Here is a 16,920-nt window from a genome sequence, read left to right as displayed (position 1 = left end):
AATTTACTCTAAGGAACAGTTCAGAATGTAACATCGGTCTTGTGTCACATGTTAAGTATTTACTCAGGAACATGCCAGGGTATTTTCATTAGCAAATAGTAGGATGCATGCCAGCAAGATGGCAGATTGGCTGGAATCTCCTCTGGGCACATCCGGTTATCATGTGAGCAGCAAACCAGGAAGAGAACCTTGACTGTAAGCATTAAGGCATGTCCCATTAATACTCTCATAAAACACTCAGTCACAGGAATTTTAATAGTCAGGGTAGAGAGGAAGATACAAATAATGGTTGATTCACATCTATGTGCTAGTTTGTTGGAGCTCAGCCTGGACTTCACAACACACAGGCAGATCATCAAGTCACCATGGATGGTAAGTCAATGGATTTTTATAACCATTTCTATAAATTTTAGATTTTAAATGAACTGATATTATATAGAATTTCATTTGTAGTAATACATAATGCTGTCAATGTTCAAACGTCTAGCATAAAGTTGTATGGACTCTTATCCAAGTCTTTGAAATCTGAGAAAATATTCTATTAAGCTAGGGTAAACCAGTCTGAGATGAAACATAACATGTTTGGATTTTGTTATATCATTTTACAGCATTATATTTCTTTAGAAGCCCTAGAATTTTTTGCACAATTACCTGGTTTCTTTATCATTTTTCATATATTTAATACATATAACTTTTTCCTACAAGAGGGAAGATAGGATACATGATGAGGTCGTTTGTAACATTCTAACATGGATTTTGGACATTGTAGATTTATATGTATATTCAACAGTCTTGGGCGTCCTTCATTGGATTTATAGGCACAGTCACTACAATAGATATTAGTCTGTCTGAAATGTACTTTATTTTTAAATAAAATTCTGCTAAATTTTTATGGACTACAACCAAAAGATCTATGCATTGAGATTGATTTTGAATATACTGTATATTTCAAAGTAATTGGCTTTTTAGCATTAATGTAAATATATATATACAGCTCTGGCAAAAATTAAGAGACCACTGCACAGTTTTATAAAAATCAGCTTCTCTAAATGTCTGACAGCCATTGCATTCCAATGTCAGTTGAATTCCAACCAGAGGACACCTCATTCTACTTAATGTGCTTTGGAGTAGGTGATCACCTGAACCAAATCTTATTTAATGAGGGAAAGTATAAAAAACCCTGCTGTGGTGTTCACAATCCTCTTGCAATAGGACAAGCTGGATGGCAAAACAAGTGCTAGTAATATCCCAAAAGTAATAGGAATGAAAAAATAACTTTTAACCATGCCAAAGGAGTTGAAAAAAAAGTCTTGAGTGAGGAAAAAAGGGGTCAATTTTGGCTTTACTAGCAGAGGGATACAGTGAGTGTCATGTTGCCTCCATCCTTAAAATGTCTAAATGACAATCCATTACAACAAGGTCAAGAGGAAGACATGGGGGACAATAAAGTTACAGACCTGCAGACTGGCAGAGAGCGAAAACGACTCTCCATTGACCGGGATGACCGTCAACTTATTCGAATGTCACTCAGCAAGTGACCTACAAAAGGAATGGCATATGGCAGCTGGTGTGAAGTGCATGGCAAGAACAGTTCACAACAGGCTCCCAGAGGCAGGGCTCAAGTCATGTAAAGCTAGAAAAAAAGCCTTTCATCAAATAGAAGCAAGGGAGAGCTAGGTTGAAGTTTGCCAAAGACCATGAGGATTGGACCATAGAGGAACGGACTAAGGTAATCTTCTCTGATGTGTGTAATTTTCAGCTTTGCCCAACACCTGGTCATCTAATGGTTAGATGGAGACCTGGTGAGGCATATAAGCTACAATGTCTTGCACTCACTGTCAAATTTGGTGGAGGATCAATGATGATCTGGGGATGCTTCAGCAAGGCTGGAATTGGGCAGGTTATTCTTTGCGAAGGACATATGAATCAAGACACATACAAGGTTTTCCTGGAAAAAGAGTTGATTCCTTCTGCTCAGGCAATGATCCCCAACTCTGAGGTCTGGGGCGACATGCCACACAGCTAGGTCAACCAATGTGTGGATGAAGGACCACCACATCAAATCCCTGTCATGGCAAGCCCAATCCCCAGACCTGAACCCCATTGAAAACCTCTGGAATTTAATCAAGAGGAAGATGGATAGTCACAAGCCATCAAACAAAGAACTGCTTACATTTTTGTACTAGGAGTGGCATAAAGTCACCCAAAAGTAGTGTGAAAGACTGGCAGAAAGCAAGCCAAGATGCATGAAAGCTGTGATTAAAAATCATGGTTATTCCACAAAATATTGATTTCTGAACTCTTCCTGAGTTAAAACATAAGTATTGTGGTTTTTAAATGATTATGAACTTGTTTTCTTAGCATTATTTGAGGTCTGCAAGCACTGCATTTTTTTGTTCTTTTGACCATTTCTCAGTTTCCAAAAATAAATACAAAATCTAGTGTTTGGAAATTCGAAGACATGTCAGCAGTTTATAGAATAAAAGAGCAATTTACATTTTACTCAAAAATATACCTATAAGGAGGAGAATTAGACAAACTGAAAATTTTGCAATGGTCTCTTAATTTTTGCCAGAGCTGTAGTTCCATGTAGTTCCATATATATAATCCATATATATGGAGTCAGGAAGTAATTTTTACACTAATATGAGGTAATTAGCATCTGCCTTGTGTTTTTTTTTACCTTCCTCTGGATCAACATGTTAGGCTATAGGTTGAACTTGGCATACTTATGTCTACCTTCAAACATAACAAGTATATTAATAAGGCTCTTTTTAAGTTATTGAGCTTCATAGTAGGAACTTCATAGTTATTGTTTTGAATTCAACAAGTGTAATATCGGCTGTGAGCTTGTATGTATCTCATCCCCATATCCAGGAGGGTTCTTCTGAGTATCCCCTTTCTCCCAAACAAATTAAAAAGCTATTGGTTTCCTAATAGGCTCAATAGATTTGAAAATCCCAAATAATTACTATAGTTGTTATATGGCCACTAGAACAGACAGAGTTTTTAATGGAAGGATGAAGGAACAGTGAGAAGACGATTTCTCAAATTTAAAGAAAAAAAGGGTTGCCTTAGTTCTTAAGCCTACTGCACAAAGAAGAAAGTCATGATTGTAAAAATTCTATAGACAACCATAAAATTGTTCAGTTAGAGAGTAAAAGGAGTGAGGTGGATTTTGAAGCAAGTGAAAAATTTCATAGAATTAGTGCAGATTAGAAGAGCGTTGCAGTATTCTATTTTGGTCTTAGTTTCTTCTTGGTTAATGCTGCATCAGTGAAAAAGTAGGTGAAATTACAAAGAAATTTGAGAAAATAAGAAAATTTTATATTTTCGTTACCATTGATCCTCTAAAAATATTCATTTTTAATACAAACAGTTACCTAGGTGTATAATACTTTTTGTATTTTCTAAAATGTCTGAATATTATGTCAATGAGAATTTAGAAGATAGGGCCTGCAAAGATGTTCTGCCTAAGTAGAACTTATTACAGAATCATCTTAAAGAGGATAACTCAAGGAATTGCACTAAATCATAATTTTTTGTGATATCTAAGGGAGAAAAGTCCTACATAGCTGTATACTACATAAAAATATGAGTAGAAAAATGTATAATATAGAAACTTGAGACTTTGGAATCTAAGGGTGGCATTGCTCAGTAGATTAGATATGACTTGTTGCCTTACACATAATCTAATTTTAGATATTACAGCAATCATAAAAAAAGAACTGTTAAAATAATATGGTAATAATAAAAGTAATTATAGGCCACAAGATTAAAAAATGTTGGGACGCAACTCAGACCATGCAATTAAGTGACAAGAATCAACAGTATGTGGTGGACAATTGCTAGCTAAATGCAAGTGCATTAAATATGTCGATGTTCAATATCTTGGAATTTGTTCTGGAGGACTCCTAAAGGACAAAAAGGCTATGTAAACCTATGAGCATATGAATGGCAACCATCAAGCTTCTTCCAAATTTTGAAGACTCATGTCAATGGTGACCATTGTTTTTACTAGAACTACACAAACCATATGAAATTCGATCAGGTGGCCTATTTTATTTTACATCAGTTTTTCCCTAAAGAATGAAAACTCATATGTTTCTAGTTTTCTACTCACTAGCCTAGAGCAAAATAAAAAACACTTTACCAAGAGATATTGCGGAAGTGAGAGCTACACCCAACAGAAAAGCTTGATATCCATGATACTTTCATGGAGTACGACAAATCGGAGCCAGATATCCCTAGAACCGATTCTTTAGGGTTTCAATTTTCCTTACTAGTTAGATATCTAATTGATATGCAAAATCTTTCAGAGACACTGGATGGTCTTTTGGATTCAAAAACAAATGGACCAGATGGCCCAGGAGGTCCCTTCCAACTCTACGATTCTATGATTTCTATGATTTTAAACAATGTATATTTTTAACTTTATTCTCCTATGAAATTTTCAGCGATATTAATACTGATAATATGGAATAAATCATGTTTAGTAATGAAATTGCTGTAAATTTATTGTTCTAAGATCATAAGGATAAGTTCACATGAGCGTATGAAAAAAATCATGCAATTTTCATCCAGAAAAAATGGATTTGATTTTTAATCTACTGTATATTTTAATCAATATGCCATCTGTATTGCATTTGTTTTTATACATCAGCAGAAAATAAAATTTACAACACCAAATTCAGTTTGCAATGCATCTGTAAAAAACAGATGCCAATCAGTTGATCCGTATGGGATCACATCTTTTTTACGTATCCATAGACTTGAGTAGGTGAGTCTCATTTGAGACATGGAAGACAATAATGCATACTGCCATTCCACCCCCCCCCCCCCCACAGACATTTGGCCCTTGGAAAGAAATGCTAATTTATTGCTGTCTGTGTGATGTCAGTTTTTTTCTTGGATAGTTGAATAGCACTGGTACTGAAAATAGTTTGTGTGAATTTAGCCTAAGACTTGCATCTTAGCATAGTCCTCTTAAATCTACACATTTGGATATCCTAGTTTTTCTTTTCTCTTACTCTGTAATTGCAGAATGTGGTGTTTTTTAGTAAATGTTTGCTAGTGTCCTAAATAGGTAAAAGCCACAATAATACATTCCTTACTACACATTATAAATGTGGAACCACTACGGGAGCCTTCACATAGGTCCGTTTTTGTTAAAATGCAGAATTTGAAATAATTTTTATTTCTGGCATTTTTTAATGGTAAAAACACAACAGAACCACAATTCATACACTGTGTTATTCCAGAGGCACTTTCACTTTAAAGAGATTATCCACTAGTCAAACAACTCTCACTCAATCCCCATGTAAAATAGTAACACTTTATACTCACTTCCTTTGTTTGTGCTATTCCATTCTATATCAATAGTACGTGAGATCTGCAGTCAAAAATCGTGAGTTTTAGGCCGGGATCACACATGCGAGAAACACAGCCAAGTCAAACATGTTAATACCCGGCACTCAGATTGGTGCGTGTGGCCGTATAGCAATACATGGAGCCGCACGCTCTGCTCCCGAGTGCCGGGTATTAACATGCGAGACTCGGCCGCGTTTCAATCTGGAAGAAGTGAGAGCTGCTGCTCTCTGACTTCCTCCAGATGTCAATTTTGTTCAAAGAAATGGAGAGTGAAGCAAACTGATTGGCTGCAGGGCTCAAGCAAAATTTAATGAGAGTCCAAGGAAACCTGGCGCACACATTGTGGGAATGGTTCCTACACTGGAGGCGAGTATAAGTCGTCTTTATTTTATACAGTGAATTATAGTGATTGAGAAGGGGTTGCCCAAATAGTGGACAACCTCTTTTCTTGTTTTTTTGGGGGATTGTTGCTTTTTTCAAACTTCAGCATGCTGTAGCTATGGCCTTTTTTCATAGTGTTTTTTTCATAGACCTCTTTTTCATGGGCATAGCATTTTTTGGTGTATTTTTTTAACAATAGAAATTATGTGAATTTTACAATGGATCTTGAAGTAATGAAATTTCACTTTAAGCTTTCTATAGAAACAGTTGTAGGAACATTTACAAAATTGCATCAGAATTTGCATCTAGTGCTTTTGTCTACTGTAATGTCTTCTAATGTAAGGTTAACATATATCCATAGCATCAGGCTGTTTTGTTGGCCTGATGATATTTAGCCGAATCACATGTGTATTAGTTGCCGCCAGGCATTTGTCTAATTTATTCCCAGGCAGTGGTCCATGGCTGGATCAAAGCATTACATGAAAGCTGTAATGGGCTTTCAGGCCGGTATCTGCACCAGTCCGATGCAACAAATGATGCATCATTTAGTTTGAAACAATTCTATTGCAAATTATAGGCTCAGATCCTCCATAATTTTCTCCAACTTTTCTTATATTATGATCAAGTAGTGGATATATGTAGACCCAACCTTACAGCGCCAGATCATTATTTCCAATTGATACTATGTAATACTTCATTTACTGTGATGTAGTGCTGCAAGAGATTAAACTCTTTCTCTCACTTGACACTCATCCCAGAAGTTAGTTATCCTGTGATCAGATTATTTTTAAGTTTCCCTTTTAATATAAATGGATTTCCAATGCCAGACGTGGCGGAAATCAGCTAAGTGCGAATTCTGGTGACAGATCTGTGCTCAAAACTCTTATTGGGAAAAATGTATAGACAGCGTTTACTTAGTGATAGCTTTCCTTTCCTAAAAGTTTTATTGTACAGCATGTCTGATTTGTCCGACATGTGCTCAGCCACTCTATGACTCCTCAGTCTTTAGAATGCCATTGATGTGACATCAGCCAGATCTATCATTATACTGGGCACGCACATGCAATACAAAGTAAATTAACGCCTAAATAATGATACAGCAGCATAAGCACAGGGTGATTGGCAGGAAGGGTTCATTTATGTTATTATGTACATTAACGTTTCATAAGTGACTTATGAAGATGCATGGACAATACAGCAGCATTCTTCACATCACAAAAGAGTTCAAAGCTACCTGTCATCTTCCTTATAGATGAAAGACCAGTAAAAGCTTTGAGGCTTCGGGAACATCTTGTCTACTAGAAAGTTTCCAGCAATTATGTGTTTTCATTTAGGGTGGAAAATAGAATATTATAACATGAATGTAAGAGATAGAAAATATATATATTCATGAGCCAGAAGGATTAATAAGTATCTGCAGTAATAATAGAAAGACTTGGTGTATATTGGGCATTAAAACACCAAAGTGAAGTTTTATCGTGGATGAATGGATCCCTCAAGCTTTAGATCAAAGTTGCATTGTGTCGCTCAGTTTTTCATTTAAATTTTATGAAGGCGATTGATCTCATTCATTAAAAGTTCAAGTGAAGATGAAGCTTGCAGTACGACTTTTATCTTCATCTCTGAAATAGTTTGTCTCCCTCCCTTATGGACTTACTAAATATATGGTATAGACTAGACAAGCTACATAAAGAACATATTGCAGTGCTTTCAAAATCAGTGGGTCACTATCCTTGAGAAGGCAATGTATATACAGTATAAGAAAAAGGGCGCACTATTGATGTAGCAAATGGAGGGAGGTGCAAATTGGTAGTAGAAATATATGCTAAAAAGAGAAAAGAAAGCACTACCATAACATGCACACTACACCAATTAATAAACAAAGTAGTGAAAACAAGGCTTTATTGGTACACACAATAGAAAAGTGCATGATAAAACACAATTAAAGACAAGGACCCAGAATCGGGTACCTGCCAATGTGCAGACATGTCGCATAATATAATACAATACAAAAAATCATGCTGGAGACCTAATGAGAAAATATGCAATGCAAAGAACAATGCTTGCTTAGGCTAAAGGGCATGTCACACTAAGAGATATCGCTAGCAATATCGCTATAACTAGTGACGTTATAGCGATATTGCTAGCGATATCGCTGTGTCTGATACTTACCTACGACCGGCTCCCCCGCTGCTTATCGCTGATCGCGCGAGAACGTCCAGGACTGTTTCTCATCGTCAGCTTCCTGTGGCGCTTCCTGCTGTGAAGACGAGCGACGCGTGGAGCCGGGCGGGAGGACGCAGGATCGCCTGGTGTGACAGGTAAGTAGCGATCCCCGTCCCCAGCGATGTCGCTAGTGAGATCTGCCTATGTGGCAGCTCACTAGCGACTACTTAGCGATGTACCAGCGATCCTGACCGCGTCATATCGCTGGTCGGGATCGCTGGTACATCGCTAAGTGTGACAGTACCTTAAGGCTAATGCGAAAAATCCATCAAAGTAACATTATAATGGTACTAGCTGCTGAACTGTCAGGCTGCTTCAGGAGTAGGAACCAGAAGATTGCAAGTCATATATATAATAATAAAGACTGCTGTAAAAAAGGTTCACAATAATAATGTAGATATGATCCCACAAATGAGCATATAGAGATGAATGCATTCCAAACCATAGCATGTGGGCTAAGTGTAGTCACAGAGCAGCGGTCACAATAGACCTGGGAGCAGTAGCCACAATAAATGATTCATGGTGAGAGCATAAAAGGCAAAAGGATTACCAGACCAAAATCATACATGCGCAAGAAATGGCAGGACCAGTCCTGGGGACCCGAACGGTGGCCCCACGTGTATCGCCGTAGCAGGCACAGCTTCGTCAGGGGGGGAAGTACTAGTGGTGTGGCCAAACTGCTGATAAATACCTTAAAAAATCAGCTACAGGAGGCATAGGTGTGAGAAGGCAGCGGCCGCGTTGTGAGCAGGGGGAGGCGGAAATAGGCATGAAGCCCAAGATAATAATAATAATAATAAATTTTATTTTTATAGCGCCGACATATTCCGCAGCACTTTACATTTCAGAGGGGATTTGTACAGACAATAGACATTACAGCATAACAATAATCACATACAGTAGATTATAACAAATACCAAGAGGAGTGAGGGCCCTGCTCGCAAGCTTACAGTCTATGAGGAAAGAGGTAGACACGAAAGGTGGGTGGTAACAGTTGCCCTGATTGTATGGACCAGCCATAATGTTAAGTGTGTAACAGTACAGACACAGAGGGCTAATGGATGCATAAAGCATGTGGGAACATGATGCTGGGAACCTGGTTATGGTAAAACTTTTGGCTCTGCCACACAGGGATAGGTTAGGTTAATGTGTTGAGGCGATAGGCCAGTCTGAATAAATGCGTTTTCAGGACACGCAAGATGCGGTGAGCAGACGTCTCTGCATCACCATATACAGGGCGCATGCATCCAGTGGGACACATGTAGCGTGCTCTGGAACGCAAAAGAGTAGAAGAGGGATCCCTCATGGAAGTATGTTGCCATTGGCACAGTGAAAAAAGCCTATATCAGGCAGAGGGCTGCACCAGAGACAAGAAGTTATGCAAACACATATGACAGGATAAGGGAAGACACAATACGAGGATGCCTGTCATCCACATATGTAAAAAAATAAACACAAACCAAAAAACAGTCGGACACGGTGTATACATGAAACACAGTATGAAAATAAGCGCAAACACCAAACAAGGGGACATATCACACTTGCATACTTAAGGAACATGAGGGAACAAACACACCATAGCCAATCAGCAACAAAAAAAAAATGTACGAGATGCAATCATGAATCATTTAATATAAGGAATTCATTTATTATAATAGTTATTAAATATATTATTTATATTATAATGAATACAATGTAAAAATTATCAGCATTTTATCCTAATGTGAACAGGGACCAGTTCACCCCAGTTCAATTGTCCGCATTTAATCCTAATGTGAACAGGGACCAGTTCACACCCGATAGCATTAGATGTATCAAGAGATAAAAAAGGTGGTATTTGGGAGTAATATCATAAAAAAATGATCATATATTTGATTTTTTTTGAAAATACATTGCAAATATACCACTGAAATGCAGTGGTTGGAAAAGGGTATGTATCGATGAAGGATATGTATCGATGTCCTTGAGAAGGTGCCCCTTAAACTTGTGCAGTAGTAGAGTATAAGGCCTGTTTCACACATCCGTCTTTCAGATCAGTTGTTAACCGCCAAAATGGCGGAAAACGGATTCGTCAGCGGACTGACAGGAACGTGTGGCAGTGGACTGTTGTTCAGATGGATCCGGTGAAGGCAGAATTTTAAAGGAACCCGTTGGGGGGGGGGAGAGAGAGAGAGAATTTTTTCAGCCGCCAGAACTGGATTTAGGGTTAAATTTCCAGCAAGGCGATTCTTCCGGGCATGCGCAGTGTACAAATGCGGATCCGGCCAGCAAAAAAAGTTTCATTGCCCGTCCTGTCATGTCAGCGGCCGCCAAAATTTTGGCGGATCCGGGAAAAAAAGGGATCCAACGGATGACCATCCGTCAAGATCCGCCGATAATGCAAGTCAATGGGAAAAAAACAGATCCGCCAAGAAAAATAGCGGATCCTTATTTTTGCAAGATGGCGGATTTTGACTGATGGAGACAAACGGATGTGTGAAAGAGGCCTAAGAAGGAGGTTGAAGAGCATAAAAGATGTTCTTAGAACATTAGTCCCTACCTGCACCAAATAATTCTAATGGCAGTCCTGAAAAAATTAGGTTACTAATGGTGCATCATATTTTATCTAAATAAAGTACAGTTTTAGGTTGTTTTACTGGTCAAACTGCTGTTTATATAGATATTAGAACACATATAGGCCTGACCTCAATGTTTTCTACTTGATACAGCTTATGGTTGCACTTGAAGATTAACGACGTAATTTCTTTTTACTTGATACAGAATCCAACAAGAAATCTCATCACACTGATATGTATAACAGCTCCGAGCTGATCCTGCGGAGAGGACAATCTTGCAGGATAACATTGGAGTTTAACAAACCTCTCACAGACTGGCAAAGTATAGTGTTTACTGTGCAAACAGGTAATCTATTATTCAAAATAGAAAAATCCTCTTACACTCATTAGTAAAGATCCATTTGCTCTGCATGATTATTGTTTGTGAATGTGTGTCCCTAGGATTGCTCTTTTATTGACAATCGTGCAATATAAACTGCCTGTCGTTATTGTTAGCACATTGTCCTCTTGAATCAAGATGCGAGCTGCCGAGAACAATGGTAACCTATGTGCATGGATTGTTAAGCTCCCATCACACACAGCGATCTCGCTAGTGAGCTCGCTGCGGAGTCACAAGTTTTGTGATGCAACAGCGATCTCACCAGCGAGATCGCTATGTGTGACACTGTAGGAAGGTGGCTCAGCTTGGGGGGTGGTCCCTTGTTTACCGCGAACAGAAGTCACAGACACGAGACGGAGGCAGATTTCAGGTACAACAGGTCCAAGTTTATTAGCTGTCCTCCTGACGACCTCAGCAATACACCGCAGCACTTCCACAGCTCTCCGTATTCAGACCTGGGTACACACACCTTTCTTCTGTCGTTGTGACGTTTCTCACGTTTCTGTCACTGGGGGCCGCCCTAGGCCTAACTACCACCAGCACTTTACCGGTCAGAGGTCATCATCAATTTGGTACCCCCGGGGCCTCATCTGTTCTGTTCTGCAGTTCTTCGTGTCGGGGCCATCCCCCTGATGTCTTTTCTCCTCAGTCCCATTGTTGAGCTCTCCAACACTGTCCGCACTCCTTCACAAACTCCTCTCCTCCAGAGCTCCTCCCGGGACTGGAACTTTCTGGAACCCTCCTGTCCTATTTATAACCTTCCCGCTTCCCTGTAACCCCGCCCCCATGACTAACGGTTTCTAGAGCCATAAGCTGCTGTCAAGTCCTGTACTCACGCTCCCCCCTGCCATCTTGTGGTCAATCCAAGGTACTGCACTCATTCTACACTTTTCCCAGCTGCCTCCCTTCTGTCATTACAAACATCTATCTAAAGTACACATACTGTCCCGTCTTCCTACTGACAAGTCCGTCCGTCAGGTCCCCTTCTCCACAACACCTATCAGTGACCGGCCCCCCTGCCGAGTATCGCTGATCGTTGTGGAAAGCCCTGGACATTTTTTTGATCGTTGGTCTCCCGCTGGCCAGCACGCATCGCTGCCTGTGGCAGGCAGGAGACCAGCGATCAGCAAGCTGAAGCTTGTAACCAAGTTAAATAGCAGGTTTCTAAGCGCCGCACGGCACTTAGAAACCCTCTGTGTACCTTAGTTACCAGTGCACTGATGCAGGTAACTGGTAACCAAGGTAAACAGCGGGTTTCTAAGTGCCGTGCGGCGCTTAGAAACACGCTGGTTACCAGCTCCCTGCACCAGCGCGCTGGTATCTAAGGAACACAGTGATGCGCGTGTTCGTCGTCGCTGGTGCTGATCGCTGGTGAAGCTGGCTGTTTGGCAGCTCACCAGTGATCATGTAGCGACACACCAGCGAACCTGACAAGTTCATATCATTGTCGGGATCGCTGGTGAGTCACTATGTGTGACGGGGCCCTTAGGTGCACATTCTGAATCAGGGTCAGATTGTGTAAACAGATTATTAAACAACCACTGATGGGCAAGCATGCTACATTGTATAGTGTATACTAAGCTTTAAGCCTGTATTGTACTCTGAGTTTGAATTACTAAAAGGTGAACAATGGGGAAAACTAAAATAGGGATTCGAATAGTCTGCAAAAATACATTTAAAATAAATGTCTAGTTGAGAAAGCCTATTTTTCCAATTCCATATCGGGTCATAACGACTATCATTTTGCTAAAATGGATAGTACAGTAACTACAATGAGTATCTTTCTCCCTCTGTTTGGAGGACCTGGTACATCATTACCTGGGTTCCTCAACCTGTAGCTCGCAGGCCCATGATTTGTGTCTTGCAGTTGTCTTCCAGCTTGGTGCACTAGCACAAGGTGTAACAAACAGCTATGAATAGCAGGTCTCCAGATGGTGACTTTTCTGAGAAGCCTTGCAAAGAAGAGCAGATCTGGATGTAAATATAGTGGAGGGGACGATAGTAAGCTGGAGATATGATGATACTGTTAGGCTGAGTGCAGACGTACTTTTTGGCCCTGCGGATTTTTTCGCGCAGAATGGAAGAAATCTGCAGGTCAAATGACCTGCATTTTTCCTGCGGATTTCTTCCATTTTTCATGCGGTTTTCTTGCGTTTTTTGTGCGGTTTTCCACTGCGGTTTTCCCCCTGCGGATTTGGCGACAGGGGAGATGGAAAACCGCACAAAAGAAGTAACATGCTGCGGATTTTGTACCGCAGGAAAACTGCGAGGAAAAATCTGCAGCGTCTGCACAGCGTTTTTTTTTTTTCATTGATTTTAAGGCTACTGTACATCACAATGCGGATATGCAACGTTTCTGCGCGGTAAAATCCGCTGCAGATCCGCTGCAAATCTGCATCGTGTGCACACAGCCTTAGAGAGGTATATGAAGCTGGATGCGGTAGTTTGGTGAGAGTGTTTGATGTAAGAATATTGAAAGTGAATGAAAATAAACTGTTTATAAAGGAGTGGGCACAAGGTCTTGGTGTGCTTTCTATGGGGAATCTTTGGCTGTCGTTATACCAGTAAAGGGGGCTTTGGATGTCACTAATGTACGGGGGTAGAGGCCTGGAAGTAACTCGTGACCATCTTTCCAAGCTTAATCTGGCTCTCCAGGTAAGAAGGGTTGGGGTGCACTGTGCTATACAATGCTCAGAGAGTATTTCTGTGCAATGCTTAATTTGCCCTGTGGTGTCAGTATATTTTTCAGAGATGACAGGGTTTGTAACAAAAAGGATCATTCAAAGAGAACAATCCTTTATGAGCTTAATGAAATACCAAAACATAAGCAGTTCAGAACATAGTGGTCCAATCCTGTCAACCTGTCGTCTCCATTGTAGCATTAGGCAGATTTTTGGAACACTGATATAGTCTTTGAAAATTTTATAAAAGACTAATAGTTTTTCATTTTACCCTTTTTAAAACTAGATTTCAGTTTAAAACACATATGCACAAACATCAGTCATTTTCTTGTTGCACTATTTGCTTTAAGTTTTTGACTTTTTACTATTATGAAATTGTTGTGTCTTTTCATTTTTTGAAGGTCCTGTGAACTCAGGATATCACAACACAAATGTAGAATTTGCCCTGTCGAGCTCATGGAGCAGTGGGATGTGGAGTGCAGTTCTGGAGTCCAGCCCTGGGAATACTCTGCGTATCATCATGTCCAGTCCTGCTAATGCTGTCATTGGGAGATATGACCTCAGTGTCCAGATATCTGTGATGGGACAAACTTCAACATACTCACTTGGGAAATTTATTCTGCTTTTCAACCCATGGTGTCTAGGTAATGCACAAATGCAGGACAATATCTTGCATATAGTACATAGAATTCATGGATGTCTGTTAGTTAGATGTCTGACTTAAGTTGGAATAATGTCCTTTTGTAGAGGAAACAAGAAGGGAACCTGTAAGAAGGTTTTAAGTCCAAAAACAGCCACCGATCTGTTATCTTGCATGTTAATAGGTTGACAATAATGTCCATAATATAAATTCTGGCTACTGTAGTAACTTATTTTAAAAAAGTGTGGGTTATTTTTTTAAGACCTGCAATGAATTATAGGGATGTCTGAAGAACCATGATGGTCAGTCCTCCTTTTAGCTTAATTGATTTTAAGACCTGCAATGAATTATAGGGATGTCTGAAGAACCATGATGGCCAGTCCTCCTTTTAGCTTAATTGATTTTAAGACCTGCAATGAATTATAGGGATGTCTGAAGAACCATGATGGCCAGTCCTCCTTTTAGCTTAATTGACATCACAAAGTCATGTTTGTAACTGCAAATCAACCTTCTCATGCACAGTGAAGAAAGGTGTTGGCTTTATCTTTGTATTGTGCATGTGTTGGCTGGTGCTGGAGGTGGATTGTAATGATATACCTGTTCCAGACCTGTCGATCATTAATCAAGCAGGCAGAAGAACCAACTAGTTGGAGTCCCTGGACTGCAGCATTTCAATATAGCATCATAAACTCGCGACTGACTTGTTCACACATTATAGTAATGCTTCCCACTGACTGTTCATGCCTGTAGAAAATTAAAAGTCATAATACATTCTTAGATGTAATTTAGTGCTTTACTGTCATAAAGCCTAAAATCCAGACAACAGGGGTGTTAGTTACCACAAATGCTTGACACACATAGCAACATTTTTAAGAAGACTTCTTTCTGGTCATCACAAATTATGGTCCATGATTTAACTAATCCTTTTCAACTGTTAAAAATTAAGGAGGTCTTAGTGCCTGACAATAAAGAGAGTATTATATAGATATTAATTTTTATATTTGTTAATTTTCTTTGCAGATGATGAAGTGTACTTGGCGAATGAAGAAGAGAGGAAAGAATATGTTCTAAATGACCACGGTGTCATTTTCATGGGAAATGACAAATTTATTTCATCCATTGGTTGGAACTATGGTCAGGTAAAGAAAGAACTATTATAAACATTCTGTACATAGAAATACAGCTTTTAGAACCCGGTAGAAAATGTATACTCCTTAATGACCAATGATATTGCAAATGAATCAATGTACACTAAAAATAAGATCTTTAAACATAGGGGAAATTAAGCACCTCCAATTAGTGGGCTTTGAGTGTAAAAATAACTGCATATATACCAATATCTTAATAAATCTGTGTAATATCTTACATCTTATTTTTCCACAGTTTGAAAACAACATTCTTAACATTTGCTTAAACATCCTGGATAGAAGCCTTAATTGTCAGAAGGATACAGCAGCAGACTATTCCCAGAGACACAGCCCTATCTACGTGGGAAGAGTTATCAGTGCAATGGTAAGTAATGGCCATTACTTATACACTAGTAATGCACATGGAGATGCATTCGAACCATAATGAGATATTCCATACCTTGATACCTAACTAATATGAAATCATCTTGACATGCAAAAGCAAGCGGATATCACATTATCACATAGACACACTCTATGACTTCCTCTGTTAGGCCGGGGTCACACTGGCGAGGAATACGGCCGAGTGAGAGGCGCGAAAAGCACGCATTAGACACGGACCAATGATTCTCTATGGGGTCACTCGCACCAGCCGTATATTTCTTATCCGTACTCTACGGTCCGTGCCTATTGCAGCATGCTGCGATTGTCAGCGTACTACGGCCATAGTACGCCAATGCAAGTCTATGGGTGCGCAAAAAATACGGATAACACACGGAACACACATGTGACTTGCGAGAAATACGCATCACACATTTTTTTACAACGAATTAACCCCTTAAATTAACACCTACACCTCCCAAATTTCACACATCAACCCTCATCTAATTACTAATGAAAGACATACAAAACAAAACATGAAATGAAATGGTTTACTGTATGTAAACCATGTGTCATTTCATGTCGGCTTGGGGAATGATTTCACAAAAGCCGGCAATTGAATTAGTGGCTATTCTGCTATGAAGAACTCTGTGAAATATAAATATATATATATATATATGTGTCTCAATGACATGTATATATATATATATATATATGTATTCTATGTGTCTATATCTATTCTTTCGTTTGTGTTATAAAACCTGTCATAGGGCTCCATTATATGTCCATTTTGCAAGCCGGCGAGAAAATCTCACCATGCGAATTGCCATACGGATTACATACGGATGCAGACATGCGCAAAACACGTGACCGCACCTTGCCTACGGATGACATACGGAGCACTATTTAGGGGTCATTCATCCGTATTACGCCTGTAAACTACGGACCGTATTTTGCGTCGGTTAGCGTGACCCCGGCCAAATAGTAATAAAGCAGCAAGACAGTGGAAAAGAGATATGTGAAATCTTCCTGACTCAGTCTTTCTTCATAGTACAAAAATCTAAGGTTGCACTCAAAGTCTTTCATTTTTTTGTTGTAACTTGGAAAACTGTCTTCTGTTTGGAATATTTTATATAATTTCCAAGGTTTTTAAATTCATGCTTTATTTCATTCTGTTGTA

The 16,920-nt window shown here is 39.4% G+C and overlaps 1 protein-coding gene across 1 annotated transcript in view; it reads left to right on the top strand.

The window, feature by feature from the left end:
- Nucleotides 1–291: 291 nt before the first annotated feature.
- The window catches only part of LOC141059038 (protein-glutamine gamma-glutamyltransferase E-like), a 45,551-nt gene continuing 28,922 nt past the window's right edge, over nucleotides 292–16,920 (top strand). Inside the window, exons 1-5 of the mRNA XM_073555247.1 lie at nucleotides 292–372; nucleotides 10,738–10,878; nucleotides 13,994–14,236; nucleotides 15,253–15,371; nucleotides 15,616–15,744. Of these exons, the coding sequence (XP_073411348.1) occupies nucleotides 366–372; nucleotides 10,738–10,878; nucleotides 13,994–14,236; nucleotides 15,253–15,371; nucleotides 15,616–15,744 (639 nt within the window). The 5' untranslated portion in view covers nucleotides 292–365. The remainder of the gene's footprint in view (nucleotides 373–10,737; nucleotides 10,879–13,993; nucleotides 14,237–15,252; nucleotides 15,372–15,615; nucleotides 15,745–16,920) is intronic.

Source organism: Dendrobates tinctorius, unplaced genomic scaffold (assembly GCF_039654945.1).
Source record: "Dendrobates tinctorius isolate UK_male_01 unplaced genomic scaffold, ASM3965494v1 ptg000223l, whole genome shotgun sequence".
Lineage (NCBI taxonomy): Eukaryota > Metazoa > Chordata > Amphibia > Anura > Dendrobatidae > Dendrobates > Dendrobates tinctorius.
The sequence above is the reverse complement of the archived record's forward strand: the minus strand, read 5'-3'. Positions and strand labels throughout refer to the sequence as shown.